General features: G+C 44.3%; 1 protein-coding gene across 1 annotated transcript in view; it reads right to left on the bottom strand.

Moving 5' to 3' along the window:
* The window catches only part of RP1 (RP1 axonemal microtubule associated), a 668735-nt gene that overhangs the window by 345707 nt on the left and 309338 nt on the right, over positions 1 to 13690 (bottom strand). Inside the window, exons 22-23 of the mRNA XM_088469748.1 lie at positions 3597 to 3751; positions 1539 to 1597 (exon numbers count right to left, since the gene is read on the bottom strand). Of these exons, the coding sequence (XP_088325874.1) occupies positions 1539 to 1597; positions 3597 to 3751 (214 nt within the window). The remainder of the gene's footprint in view (positions 1 to 1538; positions 1598 to 3596; positions 3752 to 13690) is intronic.

Consider the following 13690-nt stretch of genomic DNA (forward strand, 5'->3'; position numbering starts at 1 on the left):
GACGTGTGTACAGCTGCCCAGAGCATCTTGAAGCATCGTATCACCGCTGCACTTCCGGTGCTAATGGCCCCGCCCCCCTATGTATGATATCATGATGTCATGCGCAAAGGGGGTGGGGCCCAGTTCAGGACACACATTTACTGATCTGCTTTGCTGCTGAAAATGTTCTGGTAATATGTCTCCGTCCTCAGAAAAAGTTCAAATTAGCCTTAACCCAGTGGTTCCCAAACTGTGCGCCGCAGCACCCTGGGGTGCCTCGGGACACTTGCAGGGGTGCCTCAGGTTGGTGGTCCAACACCAAATAAAATTCTTTATTGTCAATGTAATGTAATGTAATGTAATGACAAACAGAAGTGGAACCCTGTCCACCACTACATAACTGAGCCTAAGGATGACAGGTAAGCACAATTTACTTCACTACATTTTTTTTCTGAATTTCTCAATAACAAACTTCTGGCTTAGGGGTGCCGTGAAAACAATGCTGATACTCTAGGGTGCCGTGATTCAAAAAAGTTTGGGAACCACTGCCTTAACCACTTACTGGGCATAGTCTCATGGGATACAACACAGGCAACTGGGTTTTCGCTGACACAGTTGCATATTATGAAAACTCGCTGTCCAGGTCTCTCTCTTGACTGTCACTGGGGTAATGTGTTCTGCACATGTGTAGAACGGATTTCCTACTGCTGCTCCTTCTCCCTTTAGTGATGAGGCAGTCTCTATTCACCGACCTTTCTGTCACAATATGACATATCAGCTGTAGCTGGGGGGACAGATGATCAGTCCTCCCTGACACATGCCCCACTGTCCCCTGGCTCTGTTTTATTGCAGGATAGGTAAGAGCCACTCCTGGGGGGAGTGGGTAATACTCTGAGAGGGAGGGTTATCTTTGGCACTGGGGAAGAGTAATTATACTACATAAGAATTATTAACCCTGTGGGGGGGGCCTCTTCCACTGGGGATCTTTAATCACTAGGGGGGAGGGGGGAAATGCCATTGGGGATGTATTACAGATGGGAGATCTTTTGCCACTTGGGGGTGGGAGGAACTATTACAATGGGGGCCTATGGGTAAAAGGGAGTATTTTTTTTTTCAATAAAATATTTTAATCAATTTTATAAAATACATTATACATTTAATTAAGTAAAAAATAGACAACTTCTTGGCGTGTTTTTTTGGGGAAAAATAGCCCGTTAAGTGGGTAATTAGTTTAAAAATATATTTAGTTTATTATTATGAATATTTTTTTTCACTTTAATAACAGTTCATTAGAAATGATTTGATGTTTTATTATCATCCCTGTAATTATCTTGATGATTAGTATATATCTTGGGGATGTCTCCATTGCTATTGCTGTCTGTGTCTATGAAGAGGTTGATGTATTTGAGGCAGAAATAGAAATAATGTGCATATTTGGCATCTCACCATATAAAATGTTTATACACATAACTTTATTTTTTTTTTATTTTAGCGCTTTATATATAATTAATATTGCTCTGCTGAAGACCCTGTTAAACCTACTGATGTCATTATGTTACCTTGCACCTGAAGTTCAATTTCTGAATGAAGATCGCCCTTAGACATATATGGAAGCCACCTATAAGTGTAAAATGCATATAGTTTAAGTTTTACATGCAATAATGGCCTACAGAAAAAAATGAAATAAGAAGCAATATAATTTATTATTATATTATACTAGTTAATGGACCTTGTATATCCTGGGTCACTTCAACCTGCTACGCCCTATCCCTCCCTGCTATACTTGCCTATTCCCAGTGTAGTAGTCCCATTCTCCTCTTCAGCTGCGGGTGCTCAGTTCCATCGCTGAGGTGTGTTATTGGGGGGGGTGGGGGGGGGGGGGCATGCAACAGCTGCGGTGTGTGCCGTGGCTCTCACTGTGCATGTTGAAATGTGACAGACCCTTTTTTGATTATTATATAGATTATGGATTTTTATAGACTTGTTAACATCAAATTTAGGTAGGTTTAACACAGGCGGCGGATGCTTTAAGACCACAGGGGAGATATCAATCCTTGAAGAGAGATATAGTAGAGAGAGATAAAGTACCAACCAATCAGCTTCTAACTTTACATCTACCCCTAACTGAGGGCCCCATTTATCAACGAAGCATAACCCCTTAGTGCTACCTTTCCGACTTCAGTGAAGCCTTCCAGGGTTTTGTTTTTTTTTTACCATCAATTGTCTTTATCACAATATTTAGTGTATCTGATATCTTTATATTACGTTTTTGCTTGAATTTTTTTATTCATATGCCTATACTAAAATTAAAGTGATTTATTTTTATCTTTTGATAGTCTGGATAATTGTTTTCTAATACAAGATGCACACCTGTACTAGCGCAATTGATACTCTTCTACTGCCGGGTCCTCGTGTCATGCACATGCGCAGACGGACCGTCTCGCATGCGAATTACACAAGACCCCCGTCGCTGGCAACGTTAGGACCTCGCGCCGGAAGGGTAAATATTGGTAAATACCAGTGGATTTTTTGTTTGTATCACAATAATAAACGAAAAATACCGCTGGTGTTTACCTTCGTTGATAAATGGGGCCCTGAGCATGTTAAATTGGACAAGAAAAAAAGTGTGTTCCTTCCTTATAGCACTGTCTTTTATAACACCACCCTCATTACCACCAGCTACAGACTGAGTGGGAGCAGCACAGACAAGAATATGATAAGCAACATATGAGTTAGGCTGGATGCATTAGTGTAAAGAACAATGGAGTTAGTAATAATTATTGGGGCTGATTATGAGGGTAAATGGGTTAATTAAATGAAGGCATTATGTTGATGAGATGTCATTAGGGGCTAATGAACATAAATGGCAGTCACTAGGGAAAACTCTGTACTGTATGACTGTCACTGGATGCTCCCTGTATTGTATGGCAGTCACTGGGATGCTCTTTGTGTTATATGGCACTCACTAGGATGCTCCCTCTATTGTATAGTGGTCACTGGGATGCTCTCTGTATTGCATGGCAATCTCAGGCTCCTAGCGTGTCTTTGAGGTGGAGATTTGCAATGATTGCAGCAAGCGCTGCTACTGGCTGCAGGTTGATGAATATGAAAGTAAACATGGAAGGGGGGTGTGATACAAGTGTATTTGCCTAAGGTGGCTGAAACTCTTTTTCGGGTCCTTCCCAAATTTTTTATAATTTTTTACGTTAAAAATACTACACGCACAGACAGTTTTTACCACCTTGCAAAACCATTTATCAATTTTATATTTTCTGTACAGATCTCTCTCCCTTGATTTCCAGCTGGAAGCTTGCATGGCATTATGTATTACACTGCAGGTCTCCTTTGGGTTAAAATGGAAATTTTTAGTTTGACTCTGAACTCTAGAAATAAATGTGTTGAAAGAATGAATGCCCATGTGACAGGCAGTAAGATCTCAGGCAAATGAAAGTGCAGACTTTACTGAAAAACCTTTTTGTGACACAGGTTCTGGATTATTTTGGGGGGCTCAGGTGCCATAAAACTGACATCAAACACAGAAGTATCCTTGAGGGAATACAGATATACAGCACTTAAAAATGCTGGATGTTGAATTGTGACGGTGTGAATAATGTTACCTTTCACAATGGAAGCAATATTCTGAGAGTCCTCCCTGTTCCCTGATGATTACTTTCTCACAGTACCAGTACTGTGACTTGTGATTGGCCTCGCAGCCTACGAGCACGGACTGCAGCTTCCCAAGTGACACAGCTTCAATCTCAAACACATCAACCTAAGGGATGAAAGCAAATTTGAGGTATTACTGCAGAATACATCCACTTCTCATTTACCTGGGTGACTGTTGCTATCTGCATGATAACACTGTATCATTCCATAAGAAAATTGATTTTTCTACACATCTGCAGTACTTGAGAAACAGGTAAAATGAAGCCTAGAATCTTCCATTTAAACTGCAGCTTTTCTTTACTTGGGATATTATACTATTCTCCCTGTGGTTGTATCAGTACTGTGGTGCTGGCACAGGTTGAGCAGCTTTATTAGCCCCAAGTGTAGGAACGTCAAACAGAGCAGCAGCGGATGGAGGAAGGTGACGGAAGGGAGTGCAGGGGCTGCACAGTGGCAGTGCAGGAGGATGTGTTGCTATGGGATTGTGATGGTGCTGCTACAGAGGGGAGAAAATGTGTTGCTACGGGGGGAAATGAGAATGTATTGTTACATGGGATGGCCACAGCTCCAGTGGTGGTGGAGTATCCTGCTTTGCAGCAGTGCCCATACTTCTGTCTTTATAGGGACCTTTTACAATGCTTCATGGACTTTCCCACTAGTAAATTGTATGTATTTTACTAAAGCAAGTAAAATTTTATAGTGGCTTCTTTAACTGAGAGTGTGATCTCCCAGTGTGCTTCTCGGACTAGAACATTTTGTGCACCCCTGATCTAGATCTATCCACTCACACAGGGTTATTGCAATTTTTTTTCTTAAGGTTTTTTTGTCCTCTTGTTGGGCTATGATTGCTTGAAACAGAAGCATCTGGGTATTGGTGGCTTACTCCTCAACCACATGTACACTATTGTAGCCCTCAAAGACTGTTCTAGTGGCTATAAAAATGGAAATAATAGAGTAGTGATTGAGGGCTGTAACCCGACAATAAGGGCACAAACCACAAAATGTAAACTTGGCAGCATATTCCCCAAGATATACAGGCTTTTGTAAAAACAATGGTTTTAGAGATCTTGGTGAAGCCGCCCTAAAGCCGGCCATACACGGTGCGATATTGACGATTTCCCTTGAGATTCTTCCCTTGAAATTCTCCATACGATGTGTTCAAATGATGTAAGACTGATCATTATGATCATATGATGCTAATGTGTATCACATAGTACACAATAGATCACAATCTTATGGTTTTGCGAAATCGTCCACATCGTGCAAAAAATCGCACTGTATATGGGCCGCTTAAATTCTCAAGTAAGGCGGGGATGAATTGTTGAAGGACCTGCTGTTTGTTTATTCCTGTATTTAATATCTCAAATTGTCACATAAAGTAAGGATAGCTGGGATCTTCTATATCTGGTATTAATCGGACATTAAAACAACATTTTCAAATGTGCCCCCCTTCCCACATGCTACATCCCACCCTCTCCCGACTTCGTCCCTGCTTAATAATTACCTGAGGTGCACACCCCTGCTCCCACTGCGCATGTTGGAGACTTATAGTATATATAATGTAACACGGGATGTAGAATAGAGGACTCACGACAGACAGGTACTCGGTAAAGCAATGTCTTTAATGGCAGCAGACACTGCACTTTAGCATACACAGGCTTAGGCCTGGACACACACCGGCACATAAAATAAATAAACAGGTGAGAGTAAACGTCCCAGCCCTCCCAGTGCTTAATGGTTAGTCGGCTGCAATGGCCTGCAGCCACAGTCTGCCATGCTCGTCCAGCATAGCCAAAATCATCAGTCCATGGCACTACAGAACTTTGGCCTACTAACTGCCCGCTGCCATCGCCCAGAGCACTGGGTGTATGAGAGTTTTAAACTCTTCCTGTTTTCCAGTGATGATTCCAGCTGGGTTTGTGCAAGCCAGAAAACCAAGCCAAAAAATGGATGCGATGGAATACTGTATGTATAGGGTTGGAATACTGTATGTGGATGAGATTGTGCAAAGCGCAAAAATATATATGTATAAGCAAAGATTCCATCTCATACATATACTAATAGTTTTCAATTCATTCTTTCGTTCCATAATTACTTATGCTAATAGATTTTTTCCACATATCTATAGTTCTATACATATATATTTTTACAATCTTCGCGCTTATATAATATATATTTTTACAATCTTTGCGCATATATACAAAACAATATTTCTCTCATTTATATATGCTTTACATTCATAATTGGACCTGGCAATAAGTTGAACACAATGATGCATTCTGCTGATAACTTCAAGCAAAATGTTTTTTTGTAGCAATCTGTGGACCTCATTCAGACCCGCTCGCAAGCGGGTAGATGGTTGTGCATTGCGCATGCGCGGCGTGTGCAAGCCCCGTAGCGAGTGAAAAATTAACTCGCTCTGGGGCTCGCTACAAACAGGGCGGCTGTCGAAGTTGATCGCCAGCTTGCCCCGCTTTGTAGGCGGGGTGGGGGGGGGAGTGGCTGGACAAATGCAGGCTTTCCTGAAGGAACGCCTGCCGTTTGTGGGCGGCCCTACTGACATCACCAGTGATGTCAGTAGTGAGCTTCTGACTCTATTAGAGCCGGAAGATCACTGGGGCTTGCAGCAGATGAGTCCCTACCACAAGGGTCTTGTTGTAAGCCCGATGGTCGCGATGGTCTTGACCACCGCGACCATCGCCTGGCCACTCGCAAAAGCTGTGGGTGGCCATCCACAGCTTAGCGAGCAGCCAGGAGGCCGGCTTAAAAAAAAAATGCTTTTTGCGAGCGGCTCTGAATGAGGTCCTGTGTGTGCATAAGAGAATACATTTAGCACTTTTATTAATGTTTTTTCTTGAAGTTTTATTATATTTTAGATTATTTAAATAAAACACACCCAATTTTAATATACATAGGGCCTGATTCAGAGCCACTCGTAAGTGGGCGCTCGTTTGCTCCTAGCAATGTTTGCCCAACTGCGCATGCGTACGGATCGTTATACGCATGCGCGAACTAGTCAGTGCGGTCGAAATTCATGTGCTCGCAATGCCTGATAATTTCAGTGACAGAAAGAGGCATATGTGGGTGGTAACGGGGGAAGGTGCTTAAAAACGGGGAGTGGAGATCCGAACGCAGGCGTGCTTAAATGTCAAAACGGGCGTTTTAAGGGTGTGCATAATTAATACAGCAGCGTCATTGACCACGTCACTGGGTTATTTTATAGTCAGAACTGCTCGCAAAATTGTGGTAGGAAAAACCAACCCCAAGAATAGCGAGCAGTTCATACCCTCATTAATTTAATAAATAGCGGACATGACGTAGGATGCGAGCGGCCAGGGGGCGTATTTTTCCAAAAAACGACCGCAAGTTTTGTTCGCTCATTCAGACCTAGAGGCGTGAACAGACCGCAAAGAGCGAACGGTTAATTTAAATAGCCAGCCCCTTTTTCTGGACGAGCGAGCGCTAATTGCGTCCGGCTCTGAATCAGGCCCATAGTCCTTTATTCTGGCTTTAGTATTAGTGAAAATGGGATCATTAAGCAACTAAATTGATTTAAAGAATCAGCCAAATGCAGCACCCCCACAGGAATAAAAGAAGACAGATTTCATGACACAGGCACCTTGAAAAAGTCCTACGTGACGAAACACGTTGGTGTTAACGGAACCCCCACTGACGTCACCTCTGAGTGAGCGCAAGGCAGCAAACTCCTCAGTGTGGGACACATCGGCTCTCTGCAAAAAGCTAAGGAAAGAACGCTGTCCAGGCCAGGGGCTGGCTGGCAACTTTTAGCCTGGGGGCAAATGCATGCAGGCGGCCCTGGCAGAGGGGTAGCGTGTAGCCAGGGTGCCCGAAGAACGTGCGTGCTACGGCGCCCCCCCTCAAGTGTTCCAGGGAGGAGGCGTGTCCATATGGGATTAATGTAAAGTAAAATTAAAGATTAGGAACAGCCCCGTCGTGGTGCCCATATGCAGTGCCCCCCTGTGCCCCAGGAGAGGACCCCCTTATGCAGGTCTCCAGTAGTGATCCCCCTATGCAGTGCCCCTTATACAGTGCCCCCAGTAGTGGTCCCCCCTGTGCAGTGCCCTTGTGCCCCCAGTAGTAAGCCCCTTATATATTGTGCCCCCATTAGTGGTACCCCCTATGCAGTGCTCCTTATATAGTGCCCCCAGTAGCAGTCCACACCCCATGCAGTGCCCCCAATAGTGGTAACCCTTATGCAGTGCCCCTTAAATAGTGGCCCCAGTTGTAGTCTCCCCCCTATGCAGTACCCCCAGTATTGCCCTTTGTATTGCCCCAGCAGTGGTCCCTCGATGCAGTGCCCCCAGTGGTAGTCCCCTCCCCCCTATGCAGTGCCCCTAGTAGTTGTCCCCTCCCCCCTATGCAGTGCCCCTAGTAGTTGTCCCCTCCATTTGTAGTGCCCCTAGTAGTCTATGAGAAACATGAGGAAGTCATAGCAAGTGTTCAAAGTGTTCGCCATTAGCATCAAGGGCAGCTGTACACGCATGCGTGAAGTGAAGGCCAGCTGTACACCCCCCTAGTCAGCAGTGCTGTCCAAAATTCAAATAGGGGAGCCACACCAACTGCCAGTGAGGATGCCAGTGAGAATGCCAGTTGGTGTGGTTCCCCTATTTGAATTTTGGACTGTGCTACAGCCCCACCTCTGGAGCCGCCACTGCTAGTCAGTAGGTATTCCTGCTTGTGACAGTGGTATTGTGTACTGTGGCATCCACATTAATCGTGTCTGGGGCCAATAGTGAGTGAAACACCATATATATATATATTATATATATATATATATATATATTAATGGAGAGCGGGTTTGGATTTCTGAAATCCGAACCCCCCTCGAGCCCCCCCGATCCGAGGCCGATCCGAGTCAGGCTCGACTTTTCCCGCCTGACTCGGATCTGAAATCGAGGCAAAACGTCATCATCCCGCCTTCCGGGTCTCGCGGGTTTTGGATTCTATATAAGGTACCCGCGTCGGCGCCATTTTCTCACTCGGCTGAGGACAGTGAAGAGGGAGGGTGGGAGTTAGGGCTGGCTGGGCTGTGTAGTGTAGTGTTGTGCTGTGCTGCTGTTGTCCATAGGGGCTGTGTCCACTCCTCCAAAGTCCATAGGGGCTGGCTGTGTTGTGCTGTGCTGCTGTTGTCCATAGGGGCTGTGTCCACTCCTCCAAAGACCATAGGGGCTGGCTGGACTGTGTTGTGCAGTCAGTTGTCCATAGGGGCTGTGTCCACTCCAAAGTCCTGTGCAGTGTCCCAGTCCTAAAGGGGTGCTGTAGTGTTGTCCAGGGGGTGCTCTGTCCATCAGGGGTGCTCCCCCCAAGTGCAAAAAAAATATATATTTTATGTGTTTGTGAATTGTGTGCGCAGTAGCCGCACGTGCATCAACAAAGTAGGGCCAAGCGTGCGCCTGTGTCATAGGTAAAGGGCCGGCTGGCTTGACCGTTAAAGGGTGCTGTAACCCCCAAAGGGCACTCCAAACAAAATAAAAAAATATTTTCTGTGTTTGTGAAATGTGTGCACTGTGTCTGCACGTGCATCAACAAAGGAGCAGCGCCAAGCGTGCACCTGTGTCCCATAAGTAAAGGGCCGGCTGGCTTGTCTGTTAAAGGGTGCTGTAACCCCCAAAGGGCACTCCAAACAAAATAAAAAAATATTTTCTGTGTTTGTGAATTGTGTGCACTGTGGCTGCACGTGCATCAACAAAGGAGCAGCGCCAAGCGTGTGCCTGTGTCCCATAAGTAAAGGGCCAGCTGGCTCATTTCTTAAAGGGTGGTGTAACCCACAAAGTGCACTAGTCTCCAACAAAAATAAAAAATTATTTTCTGTGTTTGTGTGCGCTTTAGCCGCACGTATATATCAATATAACATAAATGGAGGACCAAACTTTCTCCGATAAAAATAAAATAGGTAAAGATCAAGAACCACTTCCTCCTAGTGCTGTTGCTGGGAGTTGTTCATCATCGCAGAGAGGAAGTAGGAACACCACTACTTTTACTAAACAATTGACCCTCCAACAGTCCTTAGCGAGGAGGATGAAGTACGACAGCAGTCATCCTGAAGCAAAACGTATATCTGAGGCCTTGACTGCTATGTTGGTGTTAGACGTGCGTCCGGTATCCGCCATTAGTGCAGTGGGATTTAGACAATTGATGGAGGTAGTGTGTCCCTGTTTCCAAATCCCGTCTAGATTCCACCTGCCTCCTCAAAGCAGTAGCGACAAGCGTACGTCTGTCTGTTAAAGGGTGGTGTAACCCTCAAAGTGCGCTCCACAAACAATAAAAAAATTATAATTTTTTTTCTGTCTTTGTGAATTGTGTGGGCTGTAGCTGCACCTGCATCCTCAAAGCAGTAGCGACAAGCGTGCGTCTGTCTGTTAAAGGGTGGTGTAACCCTCAAAGTGCGCTCCACAAAAAATAAAAAATTCTTTTTTTCCTGTCTTTGATATTGTGTGCACTGTAGCTGCACGTGCATCAACAAAGGAGCAGTGCCAAGCATGCGTCTGTGTCCCATAAGTCTGTTAAAGGGTGGTGTAACCCCCAAAGTGCTCCAAAAAATAAAAAACTATTTTTTTTCTGTGTTTGTGACTTGTGTGCGATGCAGCCGCATGTGCATCAACACAGTAGCAGCGCCAAGCGTGTGCCTGTTTCATAAGTCAAGGGCCGGTTTGGACATCTGGTCCGGACTGAAGGACGTGCCAACAATTTCTGACAAGTCTGCTGTCACTGCATATGATACTGTCCTCAAAGCAGCAGCGACAAGCGTACGTCTGTCTGTTAAAGGGTGGTGTTACCCCCAAAGTGCGCTCCAACAAAATAAAATCGTCTTTTTTTTTCTGTGTTTGTGTGTGAAATGTATGCGCAGTAGCCGCACCTGCATCCTCAAAGCAGCAGCGACAAGCGTGCGTCTGTCTGTTAAAGGGTGGTGTAACCCTCAAAGTGCGCTCCACAAAAAATAAAATTCTTTTTTTTTCTGTCTTTGTGAATTGTGTGGGCTGTAGCTGCACCTGCATCCTCAAAGCAGCAGCGACAAGCATGCGTCTGTCTGTTAAAGGATTACATCGGTGACAGCAACCAATTAGGCATGTCAGACAGTCCGTACCTGTACTGGCAGGAAAAAGAGGAAATTTGGAGGCCCCTGTACAAACTGGCTCTATTTTACCTGAGTTGCCCCCCCTCCAGTGTGTACTCCGAAAGAGTGTTTAGTGCAGCCGGGAACCTTGTCAGCGAAAGGCATAGGAGGTTGCTTCCACAAAATGTGGAGAAGATGATGTTCATAAAAATGAATTATCAACTCTTCCAGGGAGACCAGCCTCCAGAACGTACAGAGGGACCTGTGGTGGTGGATTCCAGCGGGGACGAATTAATACTCTGTGAGGATGAGGATGTACACAACACTGAAGAGGGTGAGGAATCGGTGGATGAGGAGGATGAGGACGACATCTTGCCTCCGTAGAGCCAGCTTGTTTTGTGGGGGCCCAAACGAACCAATCATTTCAGCCACAGTCGTGTGGCAGACCCTGGCGCTGAAATGATTGGTTTGTTAAAGTGTGCATGTCCTGTTTATACAACATAAGGGTGGGTGGGAGGGCCCAAGGACAATTCCATCTTGCACCTCTTTTTTTTCTTTGAATTATGTACTGTTTGGGGCCTAGTTTTTCAAACTGCCATCCTGTCTGCCACTGCAGTGTCACTCCTAGATGGACCACGTGTTTGTGCCGCCCACTCGTGCCGCTTAGCATAGTCATCCAGCTACCTCGGTGCAACCTTTTGGACATAAAAACACTATTGTGAGGTGTGAGGTGTTCAGAATAGACTGGAAATGAATGGAAATTAAGGTTATTGAGGTTAATAATAGCATAGGAGCAGAAAAACCTACAAATTCTGTGATTTTAGCTGTTTTTATGCTTTTTTTCAAAAAAATACAGATCCAAAACACAAAACCCAGAACCCAAAACACGGAAGGGTGGTTTTGGCAAAACCAATCCAGATCCAAAACACGAAGAAAGATCCAGATCCAAAACCAAAACACAAAACACGAAAAGTGGCCGGTGCACACCCCTAATTATATATATATTATTCCAGAAAATACTGCACTCTAGTCCATACAGAATGACATCAGGGGGTGCTCCTCTAGAGGCTCAAAGGCCCATTTGCATACAGTCAGGAAGGAAGAAAGCACTCACCACTTGTTGTACAAAAGTATAAATCAATTGGTTTAATCCATAACACACGGTCTGTTGACATTTCGGTCCCTAAGGACCTTTGTCAAGACTCACCACCCAAGACAGTACAGCAACCAAGAAGCAATAACACCCATAAGTCTGAGCCTGCTTATATAGTCCCCACACCTGGTAGTGCACAACACTTGTGTCTCATCAGCATGAAACAGGAAGTAGCCTTACAGGATAGCAAAAAAACACTGCAAAGTGCCCATGCAGGCTATGAGACATGATATTGTATAATCCCTCACTCACCTCGACAGATGCACATCGCATATGTATGGACAAACATAGTAACATCAAAAAAACGGTTGTTCATGGACAAACAGGAAGTGGCATGCGTTCCACGCCGTGGAACGCATGCAAACCGAAAGTGCATAGTCACATGATCGGCAGCGCGTCAGAGAGAGCAATTGAATCTATAGAGAACCCAGCTGTATCAAACACTGTGCTTTCCACATGATGGGGCGCACAAAGACGGAAGCAGCACACCAATGACATATCAAAATACCTGGCTAGATAGCCCAGATAGCAAATCAGGGCTTGCACTCCAGAATAAAAGGAAAAATGTCACCATGGCAACAAAAGTAAATAATCAAATAGAACTAGCTGTTCAAAACTGTTAATCAATATATTGCAAAGATAAATGCAAAACCAGTAGTAAGGACACCAAGCAGGCTCAAACAGAATAGAACAAATACAATATTCACCATAATCACATTTAAGTGCATAATACTTGACAATATACACAAAAATTTTTTAAATATTAAACGGAGATGGTGGTCAGTATTGGACACGCAACAAGCCACAGGTTAATATCAACCCTGGCGAGTCACATGAGCAACAGCGCACATCCAACTCAGCACTACACAAAAATCTACTTTATCAAATATTGTACAAATCAGATAAACATGTAACACTAATACATCTAAACAGAAAAAATGAAATAAACAATAAAAATAAATAAAAAAATAATTAGACAGAAAAATATATACTATAATAAATCAGACAAAAAAACATGAAAACACATATATATAATTGCCAGCGCTGCCAAACTAAAAATTAGCACCAGATCATCAAAAGAATATATTATATGGATGATTTTCTTTCAGCCCACGTGGGGCAACTGTATCGAGATTGAAAATCCACCTCACGTTTTCTCAACAACAGTTCCCTGTTGCCACCTCTTATCAGTTTGGGAATATGGTCAATTAGCATGCACCGTAATGATGTCAACTGGTGCTTTGCATCCAAAAAAATGTTGTGCTACAGGTTTGTCAGTACCGTGCGTTGATAATGCCAACTGTATAGACGACCTGTGGTTCACCATCCTCTTGCGGAATCCTCTAGTAGTCATCCCAATGTAGTAAAGCCCACATGGGCAGATCAAGATATAGATCACATGATCCATGGTGCAAAGTAATTTGTGCTTAATATTGATCTTCCTGCCACTATGGGGATGGGGAAAACTGGAACCAGCAATCATAGACCTAAAAGTAGTAGAGTTGGCACATTTGAAGCAACCAGGCTTAGAGTTCATAAGCCACTGGGTCCATTGTGCAGTGGGATGCTGCATAGGTCTCATCAGTAGTTGCCGCAGGCTAGGACCTCTCCTGTAAGCCATCAATGGAGGTCGCTTACTCACACTGCTGAAAGCCTTATCTGTGGATATTATATCCCAATGTTTATATATTGCTTTTTTGGTCTGTGCTGAAGACAGATCATAAGTGGACGTATGTATCATCCGGGTGGGATCAAGTACTGTCTTGGTGGTCTCATTTGCATGTCAACGTCTAGCCTTGTGGAGGCACCTAACAACC

The sequence above is a fragment of the Taudactylus pleione genome, unplaced genomic scaffold (assembly GCF_031769625.1).
Source record: "Taudactylus pleione unplaced genomic scaffold, aTauple2 ptg000093l, whole genome shotgun sequence".
Taxonomy (NCBI): Eukaryota; Metazoa; Chordata; class Amphibia; order Anura; family Myobatrachidae; genus Taudactylus; species Taudactylus pleione.